Source organism: Podarcis gaigeae, assembly GCF_964106915.1.
Source record: "Podarcis gaigeae genome assembly, chromosome: 13".
In the NCBI taxonomy this organism is placed as follows: Eukaryota; Metazoa; Chordata; class Lepidosauria; order Squamata; family Lacertidae; genus Podarcis; species Podarcis gaigeae.
In genome coordinates this window covers 29,388,369-29,411,032 of record NC_139689.1, presented here as the reverse complement: position 1 = coordinate 29,411,032, position 22,664 = coordinate 29,388,369, and the positions used below count along the sequence as shown (strand labels likewise).

The 22,664-nt window shown below is 46.1% G+C and overlaps 2 protein-coding genes across 12 annotated transcripts in view; both read right to left on the bottom strand.

Annotated features, from left to right (window-relative positions):
* Positions 1-11,142, bottom strand: LOC310829843 (retinol dehydrogenase 8-like). The gene is made up of 6 exons (XM_083708861.1): positions 10,554-11,142; positions 8,405-8,566; positions 5,596-5,775; positions 3,612-3,705; positions 2,329-2,512; positions 1-370 (listed from the first exon to the last, which is right to left on the bottom strand). The coding sequence occupies exons 1-6, from the start codon at positions 10,648-10,650 to the stop codon at positions 131-133; spliced, it is 957 nt and encodes a 318-aa protein (XP_083564987.1). The 5' UTR covers positions 10,651-11,142; the 3' UTR covers positions 1-130.
* Positions 11,143-11,264: 122 nt separating this feature from the next.
* GRB7 (growth factor receptor bound protein 7) overlaps positions 11,265-22,664 on the bottom strand; it is a 76,815-nt gene continuing 65,415 nt past the window's right edge. For all 11 annotated transcript variants that reach the window (XM_083708738.1, XM_083708740.1, XM_083708739.1 and 8 more), the window contains 9 exons: positions 22,237-22,374; positions 21,315-21,425; positions 20,358-20,456; positions 18,503-18,583; positions 17,530-17,646; positions 16,868-16,928; positions 15,748-15,835; positions 14,150-14,243; positions 11,265-13,032 (listed from right to left, as the gene is read on the bottom strand). In XM_083708738.1, the coding sequence (XP_083564864.1) occupies positions 12,886-13,032; positions 14,150-14,243; positions 15,748-15,835; positions 16,868-16,928; positions 17,530-17,646; positions 18,503-18,583; positions 20,358-20,456; positions 21,315-21,425; positions 22,237-22,374 (936 nt within the window). In that variant the 3' untranslated portion in view covers positions 11,265-12,885. The remainder of the gene's footprint in view (positions 13,033-14,149; positions 14,244-15,747; positions 15,836-16,867; positions 16,929-17,529; positions 17,647-18,502; positions 18,584-20,357; positions 20,457-21,314; positions 21,426-22,236; positions 22,375-22,664) is intronic.

Sequence of the window (22,664 nt, the reverse complement as noted above, 5' to 3'; positions counted from 1 at the left end):
TAGTGAGAACAGAATTGAGGGTTTTAAAGTGTTTCGAATGTGCGAACAGAAAGTTTGGTAAAAAGAGAAGTGAATCTCTTTAGGGATCTTCCGTTCCCCAGTCTCTCTCCCCGGCCTCCGAAGGGCCTCCTCATCTGAAGCCCAACAACCTAGCTCCTTGCCTCATTTTCTGGGCTTGCCATCGGAGCAGCCGAATGGCCTTCAGGCTGACGTGCAAGAGGGTATCATATTTGAAGACCATCTTGTAGAATGAGTCGGTCATCAAGGCCCCGGTGGGGTCGGCGTGCTTGAGAGCTGTCATGGGCGTGTAGATGGCGTTGGTCTGGTGGCGGAAGGGCGGCTTGGCCGTAGTGATGACTTTCAGCGTGTGCTGCGGAGGGAAACACAGGACACCCATGTGAATAAATGCCAGAGGACATCCACACTAAGGCAGAGCTGGGAAACCTGTGGCTCTGCAGATGGGGTTGCACTCCAAAGCCCATCCTCCCTCACAATGGTAACCCAACCCCCCAGCCTCACAAGGATTTATTTTGCTCTTCTGATGCCTATTTATTGAGAGATCGCTGAAATCTGAGGTGCCAGAAAAGGAGGGCTCTAATTTTAGATGTGTGTGGCTGCTTCTTGTGGCTACTCACTCAGTTAAAGTAATCATAGGGCGGATCTACGCTCATTGTTTATAATGTTAAGGAAGGGTTAAGGAATGATTTTCAAAATGCTTGTAATGTTAATGTCAGGAGTGCCCTGATGGTGTTTCCTGCTTGGCAGGGGGTTGGACTCGATGGCCCTTGTGGTCTCTTCCAACTCTATGATTCTATGATTCTCTTCTATGATTCTAATACCTGAAGGAGCGTCTCCTCCTCCATCGTTCAACCCAGACACTGAGGTCTAGCTCTGAGGGCCTTCTGGTGGTTCCCTCACTGCGAGAAGCCAAGTTATAGGGAACCAGGCAGAGGGCCTTCTCAGTAATGGCGCCTGCCCTGTGGAACGCCCTCCCATCAGATGTCAAGGAAATAAACAACTATCTAACTTTTAGAAGACATCTGAAGGCAGCCCTGTTTAGGGAAGCTTTTCATGTCTGATGTTTTATCACTTTATTATTATTATCATCATCACCATCATCAATTCTGTTGGTAGCTGCCCAGAGTGGCTGGAGAAATCCAGCCAGATGGGTGGGGAATGAATGAATAAATTATTATTATTATTATTATTATTATTATTATTATTATTATTATTAGACACCAGAGGAAGCTGCTGAGCAACCAGGAACCTGCAATAGAGAAACTCTGTTGTTACAGGGCGGAAAACAAGGTTAAGGAGCATTTTTTATTTGCCAGTATGTCCTGTGATGTTTTAGAACTATATATCTAATATCGTAGTAATAATATTAAAAAGGTCAGTGTAGATCCAGCCTTAGTTGATTAATCAATGGAAGCTTCTAAAACTCTTACAATTAATCAGTTAACCACATCCGCTATATATTTTGGAAAGTTGTTTGTCTGATCTGTATGTGTTTGGGTACCTTAACCAAATTTTGCAAGATGGTTCCTGTGATTAAGGAGCAGGTTTCCACCCGTGTTTGGATACAACTTGAATCAAGATGGCAGATTGCAACGTTAAATACTGCACTGTTGTGTTGTTGTTGTTTTGTTTCTTTGAATTCTTTGATTTCTTTGATTCTTTGATTTCTTTGAATTCTTGAGCAACATTGGGTGAGAGACTGTTAATTTGCATGTAACCAGTTGGATGGCAGGCTGCCTGCTTTCAATGGGGTTACATTCCTTCTGAAGGAGCAGGTACACAGTTTGGGGGTAATTTTGGATGCATTGCTGCTGCTTGAGACTCGGGCAGCCTCAGGGGCACCCCTACCTGGACAGGGATAGCTTAACAACTTCAACTCCCATCATCCCTAGCTAGCAGGACCAGTGGACAGGAGCGATGGGAGTTGTAGTCTAACAATGTCTAACAATGTCGGGGCCCCCAAGCTTCAGAATGGTTGCTTTAGACATGTGCTTAAAGCTTTTATATTTTCACAGACTTTGCCTGTGGTGTGAACCAGCCAGGTTGTCCATTCTACTGAAGATGCTGTGCTGTTTTCCCCCTATGCTTGGTTCTACAAGTGCTTTCCAATCCTAAAATGTGCAGCGACTTGGAATTTTGTGTGTTGAGCAGCATAGAAATTCCTGCAAGTGATAATAATAATAATAATAATAATAATAATAACAACAACAACAACAACAACAACAACAACAACAACAACAACAACAACAATAATATCAATAATAATGGCAGCCCTTGTCACACATAAAGAAGACAATAGTTTTTTTTCACCTCAGCTACATCTTCAGGGGTCTGACCCAAGCTGGAGAAAATGGCCTTGGAATTTTTCAGGTAGACATTGGTGAATATTTCTGCCGTCTCAGGATCCGTCTGGGAGTAGTCAGCTTTCTCTGCGTCTTCATAGACCTTCATCTCAAACTCGGTCACGACTGGGCCAGGCTCTATCAAACTGACACTACAAGCCAAGCACACCATATGTAAGGTTCATCCTTAAGCCAGGCATTCTTTTCTGGTGCCTGTGGGGTCCTCCCTCCATTTCGGCTGTGAGGAAGGGAGCCACCATCTTCCAGAGGCACAGAAGAGGCCAAGTCAGGTTATGAACAATTGTTGGAGGGAGTGGAAGTGGCAGTGAGAAACGGCTGCGCTCGATCCAACCAAGTCATACGCAGAGTAAGCCCATTCAGATCAATACAGGTGACTAACCTCAGTCACCCTGTCTATTCTGGGTATGACTGTAGCGAACCATGACTGAAAAAGCGGCTAATTTGGAAGCCATATTAGGAGGCGGGGAGAACGCCAACCCTAAATATACACTGTTCAAAATATTTTATTTATGTAGCCCTGCCCCAGATGTCTTAGCTCCCAGTTGTGATTCTTAAAAAAGCTGGCTGGATTCAACATGGCCTGCTAGGAAAAGAGAAGAGAAGAGAAGAGAAGAGAAGAGAAGAGAAGAGAAGAGAGAAGAGAAAAGAGTCCAAAGGGAACCCCCACAGAATTATTAGAATTGCAGTTTCATGAGGGGAATAGGGATCTCCCAACAATTCTCAGCACACTTAATAAACTACAGTTCCCAGAATTCTTTGGGGGTGGGAAGCCATGAATGCTTAAAGCAGTATAGTACTGTTTTAAATGTGTGGTGAGGTTGTCACCCCGCTTTGAGACAAATGAGCACTAAATCAACTTGAATTCTCCCTGTTTCCCCACTTACCCCTCCTGAAGAGCTAAACTACCCAAAGAGAGATGCTAACTCTGATCTGATCAGAGTGAATTTCGTCTGATCACCAGCTGTATTATCCTGTCAATAGCGCCACTATTCCCCATTATTTAAAGTGACCACTTTTTTCCCCTGCCAGAAATTCATGAAGTGAAGCACTTCCGTTCACTAGACTCTTTCAACTGGAAAAAAGCTACCCCTGTTGAAATCCTTCCGCTTTTGCAGCTGTCAAAACCGGAGGAGATTTGCCAGAAATGCAAAAGAAGGCAACCCTAACTGTATGGGCATGGCAGGGGAGGAGAAGGGGTCTAAAAGCATCACTAGCTGATTAGCCACTCACAAGATATTGAACTTGAGCGCCTGGATGATGAGGCTTTCGCAGAAGCCCTCAATGGCAAATTTGGAAGCTGTGTAGATGTCATTGAACACGATGCCTGAAAAAGAAGAGAATAGCAAGAGGCTGGACATAGACAAATCCTGCAGGTAGACCATTCTGATGGCCAAGTCAAACAAAATTAATTATGTCCTCGTTTATTCAGGCATCAAATTTATTTTATGAGCCACTGGCTTTGACAACTTTCAGGCAACATTTCAATATAAAATGACAGTTACACAAGTTACAATGGAGGGGGTGTGTGTACACACACACACACACATATACAGAGAATGGGGGCATGCGTACTATACAGAGTACAGTGGTACCTCAGGTTACAGATGCTTTAGGTTACAGACACTTCAGGTTACAGACTCTGCTAACCCAAAAATAGTACCTCGGGTTAAGAACTTTACCTTAGGATGAGAACAGAAATTGCGCCGCCGCGGCACGACAGCAGTGGGAGGCTCCATTAGCTAAAGTGGTGCTTCAGGTTAAGAACAGTTTCGGGTTAAGAATGGACCTCCAGAACGAATTAAGCTCTTAACCCAAGGTAACACTGTACTATAAAACTTTAACTTAAACAAAAAATAAAATAAAAAAAATACCTGTTATCTGCTTAAAAGTCCCCTACACCACCCACCCTGATCCTTTTTTGCTACTTTCACATGGAGTTTCTGTGCAGCTAAAGTGTTCGGCACTACAGACAGCAAGTGAATAAGCCACATTTTGAAGGTTTCTCTCTCTCACACACCCCTTCCCTGCAAGTGAAAACTGGCATGGCAAAATGGGCTGGGATAAAAATTCCAGTTTCCCCATATGTGTTAGCTGTTTACTTGCAGGGGTTTTTTGTTTTTGTTTCTGGTTTTTGTATTAGATGAGAAAATATTCAAGATTTGAGTCTGTCCTTCTGCCCCCTTGGGATTTACCCACCTCATTCTGCTGCACATGTGCAAACAAAGCCTTAGCTTGCTAAGAAAAAGATCTAGATCAGGCTTCCTCAAACTCAGCCCTCCAGATGTTTTTGGCCTACAACTCCCATGATCCCTAGCTAGCAAAACCAGTGGTCAGGGATGATGGGAATTGTAGTCTCAAAACATCTGGAGGGCCGAGGTTGAGGAAGCCGGATCTAGACGATTTATTAAGAGGCTAGGTCTGTCAGTGGCTATTGATCCTAATCTAAAGGGAGCCTCTGTTCAGAGAACATCACAAGAGCCCACTGCTTCTGAGGAAAGACCCACCTCGTCTAGCATCCTGTTCTCCAAGTGCCTAGGGTGCAACAGCTACCCTCTCCCCACCAGTGATTTTCAGCCTCTGGCATTCAGAGATATATTGCCTCTGACAGTGGAAACAGAGCAGAGCCTTATCCTCCATGAATCTGTCTCTGGAGGTGGCCTACCTCAAAACATCAGATACTGGTGACAAACAACACAGAATGGCCATCGTGTTTTGCTGTTTGTGTGTTTCCCAGGAGATGGGAAAGTGCCTATATGTACCCTTTGACTGATTTAGCTTAGTAGGCAATGTTCTTATGAATGCAATAGCCAGCCCTTTTAATAGTTATTCTGTTTTGTGTCTTCTTTTAAATATATCAATGATATTTAATTGAGAGGGCAGCGTATAAACAGCTTACTTATAAATAAGTAAGTAAGGCATTGAGGTTGAGGCACAGAAAGCAGGTGACATGGAAGACTTAGAGGAAGATGCACCAGTCGGGAATTTGGCAAAAAAACACACACCCTTATTGTCTCTCTTCATAGGAAGACAACAGACACAGGGAACTCCTGACTTCACCCAGATGCAAATCAGCTCAGTGCCACCTAGTGGGCTAAGCTGCATAATGCACTATCCACACAGAAAGGAAATTGCTTCTTAAAATCTGGGCTTGCGAACAAGGCTGAAAAAAGCTTGTGTGAATGAAGACCTAGCAAAAAAACCCCAACAACCTTACCTTGCAAACCCATGACACTGCTGATGACCACAATGTGGCCGCTCCGCCTTTTCTTCATGTCAGGGAGGACCTCCTTAATCATCCTCACCACGCCAAAGAAGTTGGTCTCCATGATGGCCTTCATCTCTTCGATGGTCTGGCACTCGATGGGACCAATAAGACCTACGCCAGCGTTGTTGACTGCAACAGGCAGACAAAAGATCTTATTGTGAGAGGAAGGGAACAATGGAAACAGACTGGGGCTGAGGGAGTTGGAGTCCAGCAACATTTGAAGGGCTGCAGTTTCCCCATTCCTGCTCTAGCCCAATGGTAGAGCCAATGTTACCCCATTCCAGCCCCTTCCCATGTTCTCAGACACTAGGGGGAACTGAGAACTAAGTGATTGCCACATTAAACTATGAGTGTGTAACTGTAGAGATGCAGACAGGTAATCCAGTTGGCGTTTCACAAGATATTAGAAGAGAAGAAGAAGAGTTCGGATTTGATATCCCGCTTTATCACCGCCCTAAGGAGTCTCAAAGCGGCTAACAATCTCCTTTCCCTTCCTTCCCCACAACAAACACACTGTGAGGTGAGTGAGGCTGAGAGACTTCAGAGAAGTGTGACTGGCCCAAGGTCACCCAGCAGCTGCATGTGGAGGAGCGGAGACGCGAACCTGGTTCACCAGAATATGAGTCTACTGCTCTTAACCACTACACCACACTGGCTCGCATTAGGCCAGAGATGTGTTTTTGTCGTCAGCTGCATGTCTGGGAATGGCCATCCCAAGACATTTTGTTGTCTGAGGCAATCAGAAAGTGGTGCTGCTCCCCTCCGCCTGCCAAAGTCACTGTGCAGAATACCTAAAACTGGTCAAGTTATTTTTGGACAGCTGAGGTGGAAAATCCCATCGGGGCCGTGCAAGTAACTTACCATGCTAGTAAAAATGTAACAGATAACCATTTACTGGCCTTTTATGATACCTAAATTCAGTTGCCTCTCTCTACCTAATAGTGCGGACACACTTTTCTGGGAAATTTGGCTGCTTTTCCACCAAAGAAACGTGATGGGAGCAGGGCAGCTTCAGGGGGGCAGGGGAATGGTTAACCCTTTCTCTGCCCACATTCTATCCCACCAGACAAGATTCCAGAGCCACCTTTCCATTTCTGGAATGCCAGGGTTTTATTTGGGGGTGAGGTGGGGAGCAGCAGTAGCAAAGATGACATTGCATCTGGTAAAATGAGCATTCTGCTGGGGGTTGTTTGACCTGTGGTCGTCCAGTCACGAGAGTCGCTCCTTGATTCTTCAGTCTCAAGTGATAACTGCACATGCACACCACCTTACTGCAAATTTTTAAGCAGCTACTGTGTGGTTTCTGAATGTCTGTTTCTACCCACAGAGAGTGAGCATTATTACTCTGCACAACTGTGATCTTTTGCCAAGGACCTAAGCAACCCTTGGCTTGAGTGTTGTTCTAGTAAATTCCTAATCCAATCCGGAAGGCTTTAGATTGGCACAGCACAATATGGGACTAAGGAGTGTAGGCAAAATGGCCATATTAGACCCCATTGTTCCATTATTTTCCAGAGGACAACCCCCCTACACTACTCTATTTATCCCTACTGCCACCATCTCTGGTTAACATTCTTGACCTACACAGATCACAATAATCTGACACGCAATGTCTTCTTCTTTTTCTTTAATCATAGTCCCAGACTTGTGAGAGGCTCTACTAGGAACCAATCTGGAATCTTGTGGATCTCTCAGGCCCCCAGAAATGACTTGAGTCCCCAAGTCCCAAATTAGTAGACCCAAACTGAGTCACCCAATTTGAGTCTCACAAAAAATTGACTAATGTTTTGCCGTATGTATTTCAACAATCTCCAAGTTTGAGAGTCAGTAGCACAAATGATGTCAATGTGGAGTGTTGCGGTAAGTTGGCTGTTCTGCTGTGGCTAATGTATTCTCCTCCACCACCACCACTTTTTAAAAAGTGGTCAAAATCCTAGAGGAATAAAAATGAGTTCATAAGCGGATACCAAAAACGCAAACTCATGGAGAATTCGTGGCGATGTGTCGCGGAACAAACCCTTTGAAGAAGATAACATAACAGTGGTTACCCAGACTTCATTGCTGGTTGTGAAGGGGCCCCATAACCGTTCAAGCTTTGGGGCCCCCAAAATGTAGGTCCATCACTGGGTGTGTGTAGGAATTAGCATACATGTGCACAATGTAAACACCTAGGGAAGTCTCAAGCAAGTCCTTCCATCCCCATCATCTTACTGTCGCTGCTGCTAAAGGTAAAGGTAAAGGTACCCCTGCCCGTACGGGCCAGTCTTGACAGACTCTGGGGTTGTGCGCCCATCTCACTTAAGAGGCCAGGGGCCAGCGCTGTCCGGAGACACTTCCGGGTCACGTGGCCAGTGTGACATCGCTGCTCTGGCGAGCCAGAGCTGCACACGGAAACGCCGTTTACCTTCCCGCCAGTAAGCGGTCCCTATTTATCTACTTGCACCCGGGGGTGCTTTCAAACTGCTAGGTTGGCAGGCGCTGGGACTGAGCGACGGGAGCGCACCCCGCCGCAGGGATTCAAACCGCCGACCTTTCGATCGGCAAGCCCTAGGCGCTGAGGCTTTAACCCACAGCGCCACCCGCGTCCCGTCGCTGCTGCTACCTCACCCCAAGTATTCCTTCTGGGTTAAAAAGAAAGGAAAAAGAGATCCCACACTTATTTTGGATGGGGTGGGGGTTCTGATTCACTGTGCACCTCCTTCTAACATAATCCTTACTCAGGGCGACAGATAATGAAGCAAACCTTTCGGATACTCACTGAGGATGTCAATATGTCGTTGGGGGATGCTGTTGACGCAGCTGCGGATGGATTTCTCATCGCAGACATCCAGCTGTTTGATCTCCAGCGTCTTGTTGAGAGCAGCCCCTGCAGCGGTTTCCAGCTTCTCCTTCTTGGCCACATTCCTCATTGTGGCAATCACTGGAAAACAGGAGCTTTCGTCATTCAGTCCCAAACCATCCTCTGTTCCACTCCAACTTTGGGACCAAAGTTTTACATTCCACCTTGCCCAAATTGTTAAACCCTCATAGCTGGGGCTATAAAGGAGATTTTTTAAATTTCCAAAGTACCCAACCTAAGTCGCCAACTTTTAAACTGGCTGCAGGAGCTGTGCTCTAGTTATCTCCCGCTTGGACCACTGCAATGTGCTCTACCTTTGAAGGTGACCTGGAAACGACAATTAATCCAGAATGTGGCAGCTAGACTGGTGACTGGGAGTGGCCGCCGGAACCACATAACACCGGTCCTGAGATATCTGCATTGGCTCCCAGTACAATTCCAAGCACAATTCAAAGTGTTGGTGCTGACCTTTAAAGCCCTAAATGGCCTCAGTCCTGTATACCTGAAGGAGCGTCCCCACCCCCATTGTTCAGCCTGGACACTGAAATCCAGTGCTGAGGGCCTTCTGGTGGTTCCCTCATTGCGAGGTTACCGGGAACCAGAGAGAGGGCCTTCTTGGTAGTGGCGCCCGCCCTGTGGAATGCCCTCCCACCAGATATCAAGGAAATAAGCAGCTATCTTATCTTTAAAAGACATCTGAAGGCAGCCCTGTTTAGGGAAGTTTTTAATATTTAATGCTGTATTGTTTTTAACACTCGATTGGGAGCCACCCAGAGTGGCTGGGAAAACTCAGCCAGAAGGGCGGGGTATACATAAGAAACAAATTAATTATTATTATTATTATTATTATTATTATTATTATTATTATTATTTCATCAACAGTGTGGCCTAAAGCCTTCAGCTGATGGATGATGTTTATTTCTATGTTATGATATAGTTCACCTACTAATTTCAGTGTATGATGCTGCTGTTAAGGGCACAATGGCAGACTTGTCCCCGTCCCCCCCCCCCCTTTTCCTGGTGTTCAAGTTGGCAACCCTAAACCACCGTTCCAAATTTCAATCCTGGAAGTTCAGGTTTTCAAAATGGCTGAACAGGAAAACACCAGAGGTTTGGTGTATGTTTTTTTTTTTTAGATGTAGTTTAAATCTGAGTTTCCAATTAAAACTGGAGCTAGATAATAGAAGGCAGTAAACAAAATCGACAGATTTTAATTCTTTAGCAGCTCTAATGTGATGCATCACCAGAATCAAATTTAAAAGCTACTACAATACAATCAGCAGCTAATTAAAAAGCTCACAGCTAGACTACTAATGATCCCTGCATTTGTTTGATAACACACTCATTCTAGGAAACTCTCAAAACCAGAGTTGGAAGCTCAGCACTGTGCAGTCAGAATAATAATAATAATAATAATAATAATAATAATAATAATAATAATTTATTTATACCCAACCCATCTGGCTGGGTTTCCCTAGCCACTCTGGGCCGCTGCCAACAGAATATTAAAAACACGATAAAACACCAAACATTAAAAACTTCCCTAAACAGGATGTTAAGAGATGGTCCTGTCTCAGGGGTACAGGGCATGTTACAGCCTTCAGGTAACTATTTCTTACATCCATGGCAAGTTCATTGGATCAACATGCTGGCAACTATGGGTATAAACAATTAAACAGAATTATGCGTTTAATTTGGAATTTACCTTTTCACTCCATTTTAAATTCTCGTTTTGGTGTTGCATTAAGTATTTGCTTTCAAATTGTGTAATTGTTTTGTTCTTACCCACTCTGGGACGTCATGGTGAAGGGAGGGTAAGAAGTTGAAGATAAGATAGATGCCCTGAATACCCTCATCCACCACCACTATCCATGCTAAATGCTGGAGACTTAGAAGCGATTGCAAGAGTAAATAAATTGGAAAAGCAAACAACCTGATCATGTCATTTTGTGTAGCTGCATCAGATTAAAAGGAAGTTAGCAGAAAGAAAAAATTCAATTTAATTATCTATACTGTACACATTTAAAAAAAAATGTTGTTTCACAAAACACTGTTTAAAGGAGCTCACCTTTGAACCTTCTCTGCTTGTCCTGTGCTAGTTTCACAGCCAATGCCAGCCCAATCCCAGATGAGCATCCTGTTATCAATACAACTTTGGGAGCCATGGTGGCTTGTGCTGAGGAGGCAGATGTAGCTTCCAGAAACCAGGCAGTGGCTCCTCTGACTCCTATAGAGAAGGCTGTGGGCTTCTGGCAGCTCTGCGATTTGCCCTCACATCTTCCCCAGTGGGTCCCTCTTCAAGGATCTTAAAAAAGGCCAGCTAATTGGCCAACTCCCAAGGCCTTAATCTCCTGGCCATTGCTAAATCCCAAATGGATTTGCATGGCAAATCCTGGCTAATCACTTCCAGGCCCGACCACTCGTGATGCACAAACAAAACCACGAGACTTGGCACACGGTATGCGAACAGGGAGATGACATTGCCCAGAGTGCCTTGCGAGAAGCATCACCCAGCATGCTTTGCTTTTAGGATCCCCATACCGAAATTTCAAGTGTAACCAATGCCATGGTGCTGGGCTGGAGGAAATCAACAGTGACACTCCTTTCTGACACAGTCTTCTTTTTTTTAATGTGATGGTATCTGGGTGATTCTAGAGAGGCCCAAAGTGTAGCACGGAGAGGCAAAACTGATATATCAGTAACGAAAACGGAAGAAGCCCGGCGTTGGCTTCGCATTCATTCCTGCCACAAGGGCTGTTAAGGATAGGGAAACAAAAAGTTATCAAACATAAACTTTTATTTATGAGTAAGAAGTTTTGTGTGTCTTAGATAAATAAAGAGATAAAATAATCTGTTGATTCTTTACAGGGTGATCTCTGCTATTCATTTAATTGGCTGCTCTTAGCTTGTTCTTTTCTCACAACTGATCTTGTGTACAAAATCAAAGCAAATGTATGAAAAAAAATACAATTTATTATCATCACTTATATATATATACACAACTCATCACAGTAGATACTGGCCTTATAGATTTGCACGACATTAATGGCAGAGCCTTCCTGCTTCTACTCCTCCCCATCCCAGGGTGTTTTTAAAATCCCCTTTCATGTAAGGGGAGAAAACCAATTCTTCCTATCTCGATTCCTTGCCTGTGATTCTTAGATGCAATAGCACAAGCCAACTCACGGCAAAACCCAACAGCTTGAGAGGATGAGAGCTGGGGATTATAGCACAGTGGTATTGGCCATATTGCACCAAATATCCAATAAGAGTGCTGGCGGTTTGTGTGTGTCGAGATCTTTGGGTTTAAATGTATTCAGAATAGGGTGTCTGGAGAGAGTGCTGAAAGGAATATCCCTGTGTTCGAGTGGGGGGGAGCAGCTAGGACTAGAACCAAGCAACTTCAAATCTGTGTTCCTCTGCTTTTCTTTTCTGTGCAAAAAGACGTTTGGGACTGCAGACTGAAGAGATCCCTGGGAAAGGATAGCTTCCAGGGCGGTGCCAATAACCCACCCACCCATCCTGTGTGCCTCTTCCAATCTGGCAGAGCTATAAAAAGTTTCAGTGCAGGCTTGGTCTTTGCCTGGACAACAGCTTGGGGGGGGGGGGGACAGCTCAGTCGGTAGCACTTAAAACTCTAATCTCAGGGTCTTTTTCCTTTTCATCTTCAGCTACTGTCACTGCATTCCCTCCTGACTCTCTACCAGCCTTCTGCCCATGGGCCCAGCATCCCAAGAGGAGACTGCCGCTTTAAATAAGCTGCAATGCCAAGCACCAGAGAGGCAGGCAAACCTCTGTCGCTTTTGTTAAAAGAGAGCTGGAAGTTAGCGTGCAAGAGGCATCGCTTCCCGTGGCGTGTGCATCCAATATTTCTTTTGTCCCCTGCTGTTGCCTCTGGTCAAACAGGTTTTCGAAGCAATGCAAAACCCACAACAAACCTGAAAGGCAACTCCCAGAAAAGGAGAACACATTAGGAGGCAGGAGGACTGAAGTAGCAGCAAAATCTCTTGCGTGCAGTACCAAAACAAGCCCTGGATCAGAGATGTACACAAAGCCCCGAAGTGGAGCGGGACACTCAGCGGTCAGACGGACACCAGTTCCCTTTCATGGCAGAAGCCGCCCGCCAACAGAGCCGTGTCCTCTTAAGAAGTGAAGTGCAATTGCCACGACCTCGAATGCTCAGAATCCGGAGGCTTCCGATGACAGTGTGGTAGTGGAATGGGAAGGTTCAAATCGGGTCGCTTGCAGTGGCTGAAGTTTATTAAGGAGCAATTCAAAGTTCGGAGTCGATCCCGGTGTACAGAGTTCAAAAATGACCTGCTCCCCAGACCCCCCCTCCCTGTCACCGGCCATGGCCAATCTGTGGGGCACAGGGAAAGGCCGCTTGGGAAGACAGCCTATCATAAGGCGACGCTTGTGCAGTAGTGCTTCAGCTTGCAAGGCAAGATGCCGCGGTTGATCTGGTGGAATTCCACCAGCTGGATCAAGTCAGCAAAGCGAGTCTGGCCGTCGTCCATGGTGTAGTAGAGGTGTCCGTCTTCCTCGCTCTGAAACCCACAAAAGACGGTGAGCTGCCGGGCAGGAGGGGAAGGCGCAGGAGAGAATAAAGCAGGGGTTGTCAACCTGGTCCCTACTGCCCACTAGTGGGTTCTATGGCACAAGCTAAATCCTCCCTTCCACTGAGCACTGGTGGGCGGTAAGAAAATTTTACCATCAAGAAAGATGCATTAGTGGGCAGTAGGTATAAAAAGGTTGACTACCCCTGGAGTAAAGCAAGGCTGCAGTGGAGTCTGGGCTCAGTTTTTGGGAGCACACAAAATAGTAGTAACTATTTCCAACCCCCTTGCCCTTGCCCTCCACAACTAGTATTAGGGTCCAGGCTGGCTTGGCGGGGGGAGCGCTGGAAAAGGTCAGGTCTCCAAAGGATTCCTGACTGGCTGCAGTGGCGTAGCGTGGGTTGTCAGCACCCGGGGCAAGGCAAGTAATTTGCGCCCCCTAACCCGTGGATTTGCGCCCCCTAACCCTAACCCCCAGATGTTGTGCCCGGTGCGGCCGGCCCCCCCTGCACCCCCCACACGACGCCACTGACTGGCTGACTGTTCAGTTCTCCCACTGCTGGCAGGAAGGGGTATTGCCGAGATGTCTTTCCTGCCTTATACCAGGCTGAACAAAATAAAAAAAAATTCCTTCCAGTAGCATCTTAGAGACCAACTAAGTTTGTTATTGGTACGAGCTTTCATATGCATGCACACTTCTTCAGATACATGCACACGAACGCTCATACCAATAACAATCTCAGTTGGTCTCTACGGTGCTACTGGAAGGATTTTTTTTTATTTTGTTTCGACTACGGCAGACCAACACGGCTACTTACCTGTAACTTATATCAGGCTGGTTTGCTTAATTATGTTCATTCTTTTGAAGCCTGTCTGGTAACCACGTTCCCTCGAACTCAAGATATCTCTATCTCTTTCTCACTCTCTCTTGTGCACACTCCCCCCCCCCCCAGCTTCTAAGTTTGTTTCCCTGCTCAGGCAAAGCGGGCAGCATGCAGGTGCAAGGAGCTTGTGCATATCTTGGTTTATTTCCTAAGCCAGGAATTGACTGTCCAAATGCAGCTGTTATAAAGGCAAGCTTTGTACATTCTTTCATGCGACCACTTACCGGAAGGATAAGATAGTGCTTCACCTTCTGCAGGTGGCAGAGGGACAAGACAAAACCTTTGGGGTTCCGCTGACTCTCCCGCAGCAGGAAGACCCTGCAAACGACAAAATAATAGGAAGGCTGTTAAAGGCACATTGTGCCTCTTCCTCCGCCCACAAGAAGGAGCAGTGCAGATGTGAGCCGAGCTCCAACCCTGCGGTCCTCTCGCACTAACATCTTCAAGGCTCCATGCTCATGACTACCACACCACTAACACTCAGTTCTGGTCCCCACCTCCTGAAAAAAAATGATTTCAGGCTTGCATGAGTCATATGGAGCTATTGCTGTCAAGATATCTCTTGCTGAGCGCATGATCTGGATCGCATGGGTTGGTTGAGGGTAGGAAGGGGTAATTATGGTGGTGGGCAAATGGCTTGGCCTCCGGGAAGCTGACCTTTAAGTCTCTAAGGCTGCAGGTATATTTGCACCTACCTGGGAGTAAACACAGTCAGTATTACTCAGTGCTTAAAGTGGGGGTGAGTGGGGAGGAAGGAAGTGAGATGGTTTCATTTCAAATTAAGCCCAACTCTTTAGCCTGTGGCTCATTCGCCATTTTTATAACCATGCAAACCTTGTGGTGCTCCAAATGTTGTTGGACTACAGCTCGCATCATCACTGACCATCAGCCATTTTGGCTGGGATAGATGGGAGTTCAACAGCATTTGGGAGAGTCGCAGGTTCTCGACCCCTAATGTGATCCATTTGCCAGTTAAGCCTAACTTCGTAGATTATAGTCCGTTATAAACCATAACCAAGAAAAGAGAGTTACTATATGAAGTCAAAATCATGAACAAACGTACAGTCGTACCTTGGATCCTGAACGCCTTGCGACTTGAACGTTTTGGCTCCCGAACGCCACAAACCCGGAAGTGAGTGTTCCGGTTTGCGAACGTTCTTTAGAACATGAACGTCCGTTGCAGGTTCCATGGTTCTGATTGGCTGCAGGAGCTTCCTGCAGCCAATCAGAAGCCACGCCTTGGTTTCTGAACGTTTTGGAAGTTGAACAGACTTCCAGAACAGATTCTGTTCGGCTTCCGAGGTATGACTGCAATTCATTCAAGAACTGGAAGAGGCAGTAGGCAGACAGGCAGGTGGGAAGTTAGAAAGACAGTTTCCTCTTCCCCTAAGGTGCAAGGCCGCATCCCCAAGGCTGGTTTGGGAAGTGGTGTGAACACAAGGTTAGCCACAACCCACAGCTACCCTGTTGTTTCCTACGAAATACTCCATATTGGTGCATTTTCACCAAAGCCACTCTTAATCCGCATTGAGAAGAAGAATGGCCAACTGCGTTTCAAGCCGGCAAAGTGCTCACAGCCTAAGCCTGGCAGAGGCTCTGCTGGGATGGGCTTCAGTTGCTTGAGAAAGAAGATTCTGTCTTTGCAACTGCCTGCCTCTCCCAGCTCTAGCCTGGGTCAAATGGCTTTTAGCAATATTGATGTAATCCTGTTCTGTACAACAACCCTGGGATGGGAAGGGTTGGCACTATGTGCGAGTATGCAGGCATATAGGATTGTGTTGCACAAGCGTTGTGCATTGGAGAGACGTAGCAAGCAGCCTACCCGTCCACCAGTCCCTGCTGAACGATAAGGCGCTGGGTGTCTTCTCTAGAAATGTGTCCGTGGAACCATGGCTGGGTTCTGTGGATGGCTGTGGGAGGAATGGAAAGAGCTTTCAGAAACTCAGCCTTGATTAGAGTGTTAAGAATGTATTTGTTAGCAATCACAAGCCCTAGTCTCTGCAACGAGGGTTGCTAGGGTTCAAGATAACTGAAAAACCCATCCCTTCGTCCTAGACATGTGGGGCTAGCCAGGATTATTTGGCACTGGAAGATAGAGCAAGGCAGCATTTACATCCTCGGCAGCCTTGCGTACCCCCTTCCTATCACTTCATATGAGCCGGCATTGGGTCTTGGCACTGGAGTCAAGCGCCATGGCTGTGCTGTAGCTCAGATGAAACTATATAAATCTGCACATGCACAGAGACACACTTATCCAGCCTGCCCCTTCACATTTTCAACATTTCATGCAATGGAATTTATAGATGGTGGCACAGCCAGATGCGAGCTGTAGCCTGGCTTCAGATGAGCCCCACAAAGCTTGGCCCCCTTTATCTAAATTAGACAATTTTTTTAAAAAAGTCTGTCACTTAATTACAATCCTCTCTAAAGTTGTGCACAAGAAATTTAATGCAAAAAAAAAAAGTCAGTTATAAAAACCAGAAATCAGCTAAAATGCCTGCTGGGATTTAGGGTAGAATTGTTGAATTGGAAGGGACCATGAGGGTAGTCCAACCCTCTGCAATGCCAGAATCTTTTTGCCCAACATCAAATCCATGACTCTGAGACCAAGAGTCTCGTGCTCTACAGGCTAAGCTATCCTTGCCCCTCCCTGAACCTCTGCTATCAACCATTCACTGGCTGTTATACTAAATTTTCAAACAAAGAAGGGGTTGTGTTTTACGCCAGTGATCTGCGACAGGTGAGAGGGCCACAGCTCAGGGTCAGAGAACGCAGAAGGGCCAGCTTCAATCCTTGGCATTTCCAGGTGGGACTGGGAGAGATGGCCTGTCTGGGGAATTGCCGCCAGTCAGTTGTAGGTGATACTGTGCTGGTTGGAGCCAAAGGCAGCAGCTCCAAGTGGTTGGAGCACAAGGCAGCGCCCAGGGTCCCTTGGTACTCACCAGCACTGAACGAGGAGCTCTGGAACGGGGTCGGCAGGCTGTATCGGTGCGTCGTCTTCTTCTGCAGCGTGGTGGGAAAAAGAGGGGAGGTTGTTTCAGGTATGTTAAGCTTGCCATGTATCATTTCCCTGTTCCATGTAGGAGTGCCCTCCCCAATAGCAATATGTTTGTTTATGTTAAATTCTGAATTTGGACGGGTGGTCATGCCAGCAGTCTGCTGCAGCACAAAGAACAAAGAGTACTGGTGCTGACCTTTAAAGCCCTAAATGGCCTCGGTCCAGTATACCTGAAGGAGTGTCTCCACCCCCATCGTTCTGCCTGGACACTGAGGTCCAGCGCCGAGGGCCTTCTGGTGGTTCCCTCGCTTCAATAAGCCAAGTTACAGGGAACCAGGCAGAGGGCCTTTTCGGTAGTGGCACCCGCCCTGTGGAAGGCCCTCCCACCAGATGTCAAAGAGATAAACAACTACCAGACTTTTAGAAGACATCTGAAGGCAGCCCTGTTTAGGCTCTCCACATGGGTGGAGCGCAAACTGTGGAGTTTAAGAGACTGCCCCATGTAATACCTGCTTCAATAAAGATGCCCAACGTAGTGATCCCCATTCCCCAATTGACCGCCAAGCTCCCTGTGATCTCTAAGTAGGAACCAAACAGCAGACTCACCCTCCACGCCTGAGCCTCCTCCAACGCGACCGACAGGACCTCGTTGGGATTCTCAATCACTCGGCCCGTACAACCCGAGAAGTCCATGGCCACCAAGGTGTTATCCGACACGCTCCGCTATGGGATTGTTTTTTAGAAAGGGTTCAGCAACAGATCTCTACAATAATAGTAGGTCCCATATGGCAGCATGCAAATTGCAATTCAGTTTCTAAAATGATGTGCTTAATCAAGTCTTGATGAATATCTCCGGGCCGGGTAATGACAGAGTCAAAAACACATATACAAGAGCCAGTGGAAAGCAAATTAATAATACCTGAAATAGAAGTACATAACCTGCCAATTAAAATAAACAAATCCTTCTATTTCCAGTGGAGGAGGGGGAAAGCTTGCAATCCTGGGGAGTCTCCAATGGGAGAGTATTCCAGATTTAGTGCCTTCTTTTGCTGTCATGTCTTGGTGCAGAGTGGTTATTACTGACAGCTCATAGTTGAATTTAAGGATCATAAAGTATCACAAAGCAGACAGGGATCCTCTAGGGTTGCCCTCAGTTGGCACACCAAATTAGCTCCTGGCAGGAGATGCTCTTATGTAGCCTTAAAGGCCCAAAACAAATGCTCGAGTGTATAAAAATGCATCCATCAGGGAAAGTGCAGAAAAAACCCCACATATTAGTGAAAGCAACATACAAAAATGTTTTGTATTGGGGAAAACTGTTAGGAAAAACACATATCTTAAGCAAAATTGCACATCTTAAGCAAAAATGCGTCCATTCAGAGAAATGTGCAGTGAACGAATTTGTGTGCAGGCTTTTGAAACCAATTTCCAAGCAGATGTGGAAGGAAACTTAGGCCTGGAAAAATCAGAAACGGAAATTGACAGGGAGGTGTGTCCATCCTTACTCTACAGATATTATGTTTGCCTTTATCCACTGATAATGGAAATCTCTGAAACACAGTCATAGCAGGGAGCTTACCAGGGGTACAGGCCCGATCCACGCTGTTTCCCTTTGCCGTGCTTGGCACTGCTGGTAGTTTCTGTAGAGCTGTATGCCATACTGCGGAAAGGAGAATAGCTATTGGTATCTGTGAGGTAGGCAAACCTGTCAGCATCAGCCCAGCATGATCAGTATTCTAGGCAGTGACCTTGACATTTACTATTTGCTAGAGCAGGAAGTACTATTTACTATTTTAGTACAGGTACAGGAATAGTACTATTTACTATTTTGAGTGCAGGAAGCTCCTGCAACCAATCGGAAGCTGCATCTCGATTGTCAAACATTTTGGAAGCAGAATGGGCTTCCAGAACGGATTAAGTTTGACAACCAAGGTTTGACTGTAGAAAGTTTGAAAATCATGGTGCTACATGGGGTGACCTGCAGCGATGGTTGCCTCATGGAAAATGTAGTCTCTTGGTTCAAATATTGACATGATTACTGTTCAAGTATGCTTCTTCCTTGACTTAGAGAGCAATCCTTTACATAACTGCACGCAAAAAACAACTCTTTGAGACTGCATCTCTTACCTGGGATAAACCCTCACTGAACTCAGTGAAACTTAGCTATTGTGCAGATATGTAAAGGATTGCTCTCTAAGTCAAGGAAGAAGTATACTTGATTGTCAAACTTAATCCGTTCTGGAAGCCCATTCTGCTTCCAAAATGTTTGACAATCGAGACTGCACTCAAGCGGAAGCTGGCTTCCAAAAAACATTCGAAAACCAGAACACTTACGTCCGGGTTTTTGGCGTTTGGGAGCCAAAATGTATGGTAACGGGGACGTTTGGGAGCCAAGGTTTGACTGTACCACAGGGAACTCTTTCCACACCAACACGTTTAAGAGGAGTCCGAGGCATCACCCCTAGAACCCCTGAATGTTGCAAGGGAATCTGGGGCATATTCTAGGGTGCACACTAAATTCATGTGGAGCACAAACTGGGGTCTTTCAGACATTCCTGTTGCTCTGTGCAAACTGAAACCAACTAGGACCCCTCTGTGGCTGCAAACTGCAAATGAACTCTGGTCAAAAACTTGTTCCCCTCCCCCACACCAGGAAACCTTGTATTCACGTTATCCGAAGTCCACACATCCTCAGAAATTGTCATAATATGCAGTTTGAAGACTACAGATGTAGTGAAGTGGGTCTGAACATTGGTATGTCCAAAGTTCAAATCCCAATCAAGAGTGAAACTTGATGTGACATTAAATGGGTCTTTGTATTTAACATGTACAGTTTTTTTTTGGGGGGGATTTTAAGTGCAAATAGTAACTTTGTGGTGGGCAGGCTAATTAGTATTTGTAGCAAGGTAAAAAAAAAGTAAAGGGCCCCTGGACAGTTAAATCCAGTCAAAGGTGACTATGGGGTTGCAGTGCTCATCTCACTTTCAGGGCAAGGGAGCCGGTGTTTGTCCACAGACAGCTTTCCGGGTCATGTGGCCAGCATGACTAAACCGCTTCTGGTGCAATGGGTCACTGTGATGGAAACCAGAGTGCACAGAAACGCCATTTACCTTCCCATCACAGCGGTACCTATTTATCTACTTGCACTGGTGTGCTTTCGAACTGCTAGGTTGGCAGGAGCTGGGACAGAGCAATAGGAGCTCACCCCGTTGTGGGGATTCGAACCGTCAACCTTCTGATTGGCAAGCCCAAGAGGCTCAGTGGTTTAGACCACAGTGCCACCCGCGCCCCTGTATTTGTAACAGACAAGGAGCAAGGAGCATAACTATTCCTTCTTATTCTGCAATCCTGATGAAAACCATTCCTTTAAAGTGGCTCTTTGCATTGTGGAGGAATCTTCTATGGACGTCATATTTTAGAAGAGTTCCCTGTACCTTAAAGAGGCGGAAGGCAGCCATCCAGCATGTGCGACTTTGCTCGTCTTCACTGCAGAAGAGCTTCAGGCCTTTGGCGCCACTTCGCGCCTTGCATGGCTGCAGAGGTAAGAGCAATAATCGTGCACATGAAATGACAGTCAAAGACTGCCCCACCCAACCATTTTTTGAAAGTTGTCAGAACTCATTTGCTCTAGGGATGAGCCTTGACCCACAGAACCCACTCCCCATCTGGATCAACCAAATTGAGATTTTAAATAATTAAATTCTCCAAAAGTATGTATCCACCGAGTCTGCATTTCTGCATAGTTCGCTATTCTGATTTACTGTTCCGGCTTTCCTTTATACTAATCAGCCTCCCTTGGGGCTCTGTCTGCCCCTTCTCTGCTCTGGGATTGGCTGGAAAAGCAATCAATCCCAACACAGGGGCACAGCAAGATAACCCGCTCTCGGGGGACAGTACCTGCCACCTCTCTGCATGAGTTAGTGCTCTGGATTTGCCTCTTTCCAATTTCAAGGCATACCCAGAAAAGTGAATCATGCAGAAACAGGAGGGAGGGATCCTGGGATGGCGGGTATGGATAGAGAGATAGAGATATATGTACACATGCTGAAAGTAAGCTTTGTCAGGTGTAAGAGTGACATGTGTCTCCAATATTGTTATTTTCTAAATAAATGTGCCTCAGTTATCACGCTTGTGTGAAACACTGGTGTATAGTCAAGATTAAAACTTTTGGGTGTGGGGTAGGCACAATTTGACTGTATTGATTAAAAATCAGTATGTGTGTGTATCTTAATAATCTTGAAAGGCTGTGGCAAGGTTTGATTCTGGATTCTGTCCCAGACATCTCATTGCTTGCTCTAACCAGGGATGTATTTTAAGAGCACTATATTATTGTATTACCACCAGGCACTTCTCCTTGTGCCTATTAAATGAGGGTTCCTCACCCTTCTTACCTTGATGCAAAAGCCATATTCTGTGGGGGTGCTGTACTGCTTTTTGCCTTGGGTGATGTAGTAGATATTGGATTCGTTTATGTCGACACAATACTGTAGATGTCGGGGGTCCTGGCATGAGGGAGATCAAAAACAGATACAGTCATACCTCAGGTTACAGACACTTCAAGTTGCACATCTTCCGGTTGCACACTGCGCCGAACCCAGAATTACTGGAATTACCTGGGTTACTTCCAGGTTTTGGCGCTCACGCATGCACAGAGGTACTAAATTGCGCTTTCCGCAGAAGTGCCAAATTGCAACCCGCGCGTGTGCGGATATCGTCCCCCCCACCCCACCCTTTGACATTTGCAAAAATCACTTGGCCAAATACTTCACCCCAGCACTAACTAATATAAATTTGTTGTGAATAAGAAAGAAGTCAGTAATTCAGAACTCATTGCAGCCTTAAATTCAATAGGTGACCATAGACAAACCACTATCTCTAGGTGTTGCAAGGGTTATTGATCTAAGGAGGGTGAAGGGCTGGGGAAATCATTACTGAAGTATCCTATTCAGGTTCAATAATTTCTCTTTCTGTAGTGCATAACTTAGATTCATTTAATTGCAGATACCAAGAAAAATGGAAGGGCATGGATTTTGCTTCTGGTAGTTTGCAGTTTGTATGGCACTTTCAGCTTTTGGCAAAACACATCCTAAGCCACTGGTCTTGGCATCAGGCTTCACGTAGCCGTTTCGACTGCAATAAGGTACCTGCTGAAATCTGCATTATTCAATTAAATCGCCCGGTGGTTGAGGCGTTCCTGCCTCCTTGACGGCTGCTGTTCTTTCCGATAGAGCACAGCAATATCACCCTGACAGGCTGCAAACAGGACTGAACTAAGACAACAACCCTTCCACCCACACAATGCACACCACTTACCTTTGATGTGCCTTTGGTTGAGTAATAGAGCCCAGAGCGCCGTAGGGAGAAGTAAAACCTTTTCCATACTTTGCGTCCAACTTCTTTCAGGTGCATGAAACCTTGGATTTCGGGGCAGCTTCCTGAATTCAGCACATTCTGAAAGAGGCAGTCAGTTTAAAAAAAAGGATGGCAAGGGTAGACAAGTGGTATCGCCAATGCTGCTGGCAGTCTATGTTGGCAGCAATAACTAGCCCTTCAGTTTAGGGCGCAGCTGTGTGGGAGACACTCAGGAGTGCAGGAGTGCAGCCCTGGGGATACAGAAGACCCCAACATCATCTTCTGGCTGCCTAGTGCATGGGTAGGCAAACTAAGGCCCGGGGGCCAGATCCGGCCCAATCGCCTTCTCAATCCGGCTCGCAGACGGTTCGGGAATCAGCGTGTTTTTA